Below are 956 nucleotides of genomic sequence, written 5' to 3'. Positions count from 1 at the left end.
GCCTGTGAATTAGTTTCGCCCCTTTTTTTTACCTGATAACAAAGGTACAGTAGCAAGATGCTTTACGACGTTGCAAGGTGTCGGTATCAACTATTTGTAAACATTTTTATATATTCCGTTTTATGAAATGTGTAATCAAACATGGTGATTCAAAAATGTACAACATCTCAGACTTCTTTAATATACTTCCTATAACAAATCATTCCCCATTTCACAAACTTGTAACCCAATTTCCAAATCAATGGCAAATAAACCCTTTCAAGATCAATGGCAAATAAAGCCTTTCAAGATCAACTTCTTTAATGAAGAAATGATTCAACCAGAAGTACCCTCCAGGCCTTAACACCCTATCAACATCATAGAACAAGAATTCCATTGTTGTAATAGGGATGCAACGTTTAACAGCATGGCCACATCGGACAAGATCAACAAACCCATCAAAGACAGGAAGATGCTGCTGCAATGGGACGTGCAGTGGGACAAGTCCCCACAATGCAGTCACCTTACTGTCTGTAGCACCAAGGTTCATGGTAGTAGATAAAACAGTAATATTGTGGAGCTTCATTCTAGCTGCAGAGGTCCTAGTTCCAACTTGAATATCAAATGCTAGGCTGAGAACACTGGTAGAAGTGTTGGCAATGTTCATTAATTGGGCGATCGTGAGATCGAGCTCCAATTTCATGGTTCGACTTGAGAAAGAGAATGTTGGTGGGTACTGTGGCAAGTAGGAGGATTAGGTTCAACCCCATTCCGAAGCTCATATCTCCTCGCCGCTTATTTCTTTACTCAAGTCATTCACACTGTCATCTAATTAGATCCCCTTATGGTCCTTTGCATCCTATCGACCCTTGGATATTCTTTTTGATTACATGGATGCCATAGCCTAACGTTCCACCAATCTATTTGTGTAACCAAAAGTTAGCATCAAAACTATAAACAACAATAGTACACCTCAA

General features: G+C 39.5%; 1 protein-coding gene across 1 annotated transcript; it reads right to left on the bottom strand.

Annotated features, from left to right (window-relative positions):
* Window positions 1–238: 238 nt before the first annotated feature.
* On the bottom strand, window positions 239–682 carry LOC122644866 (probable methyltransferase At1g29790). The gene has a single exon (XM_043838241.1). It carries the CDS (start codon window positions 680–682, stop codon window positions 239–241), a length of 444 nt encoding a protein of 147 aa, XP_043694176.1.
* Window positions 683–956: the final 274 nt, after the last annotated feature.

The sequence above is a fragment of the Telopea speciosissima genome, chromosome 11, assembly GCF_018873765.1.
Source record: "Telopea speciosissima isolate NSW1024214 ecotype Mountain lineage chromosome 11, Tspe_v1, whole genome shotgun sequence".
Classification (NCBI taxonomy): domain Eukaryota; kingdom Viridiplantae; phylum Streptophyta; class Magnoliopsida; order Proteales; family Proteaceae; genus Telopea; species Telopea speciosissima.
This window is presented reverse-complemented; position numbering and strand designations above follow the sequence as displayed.

Bases quoted from the DNA above. Each gene is read 5' to 3' on its own strand.
- LOC122644866 (XM_043838241.1), bottom strand. From the start codon at position 682: ATGAAATTGGAGCTCGATCTCACGATCGCCCAATTAATGAACATTGCC.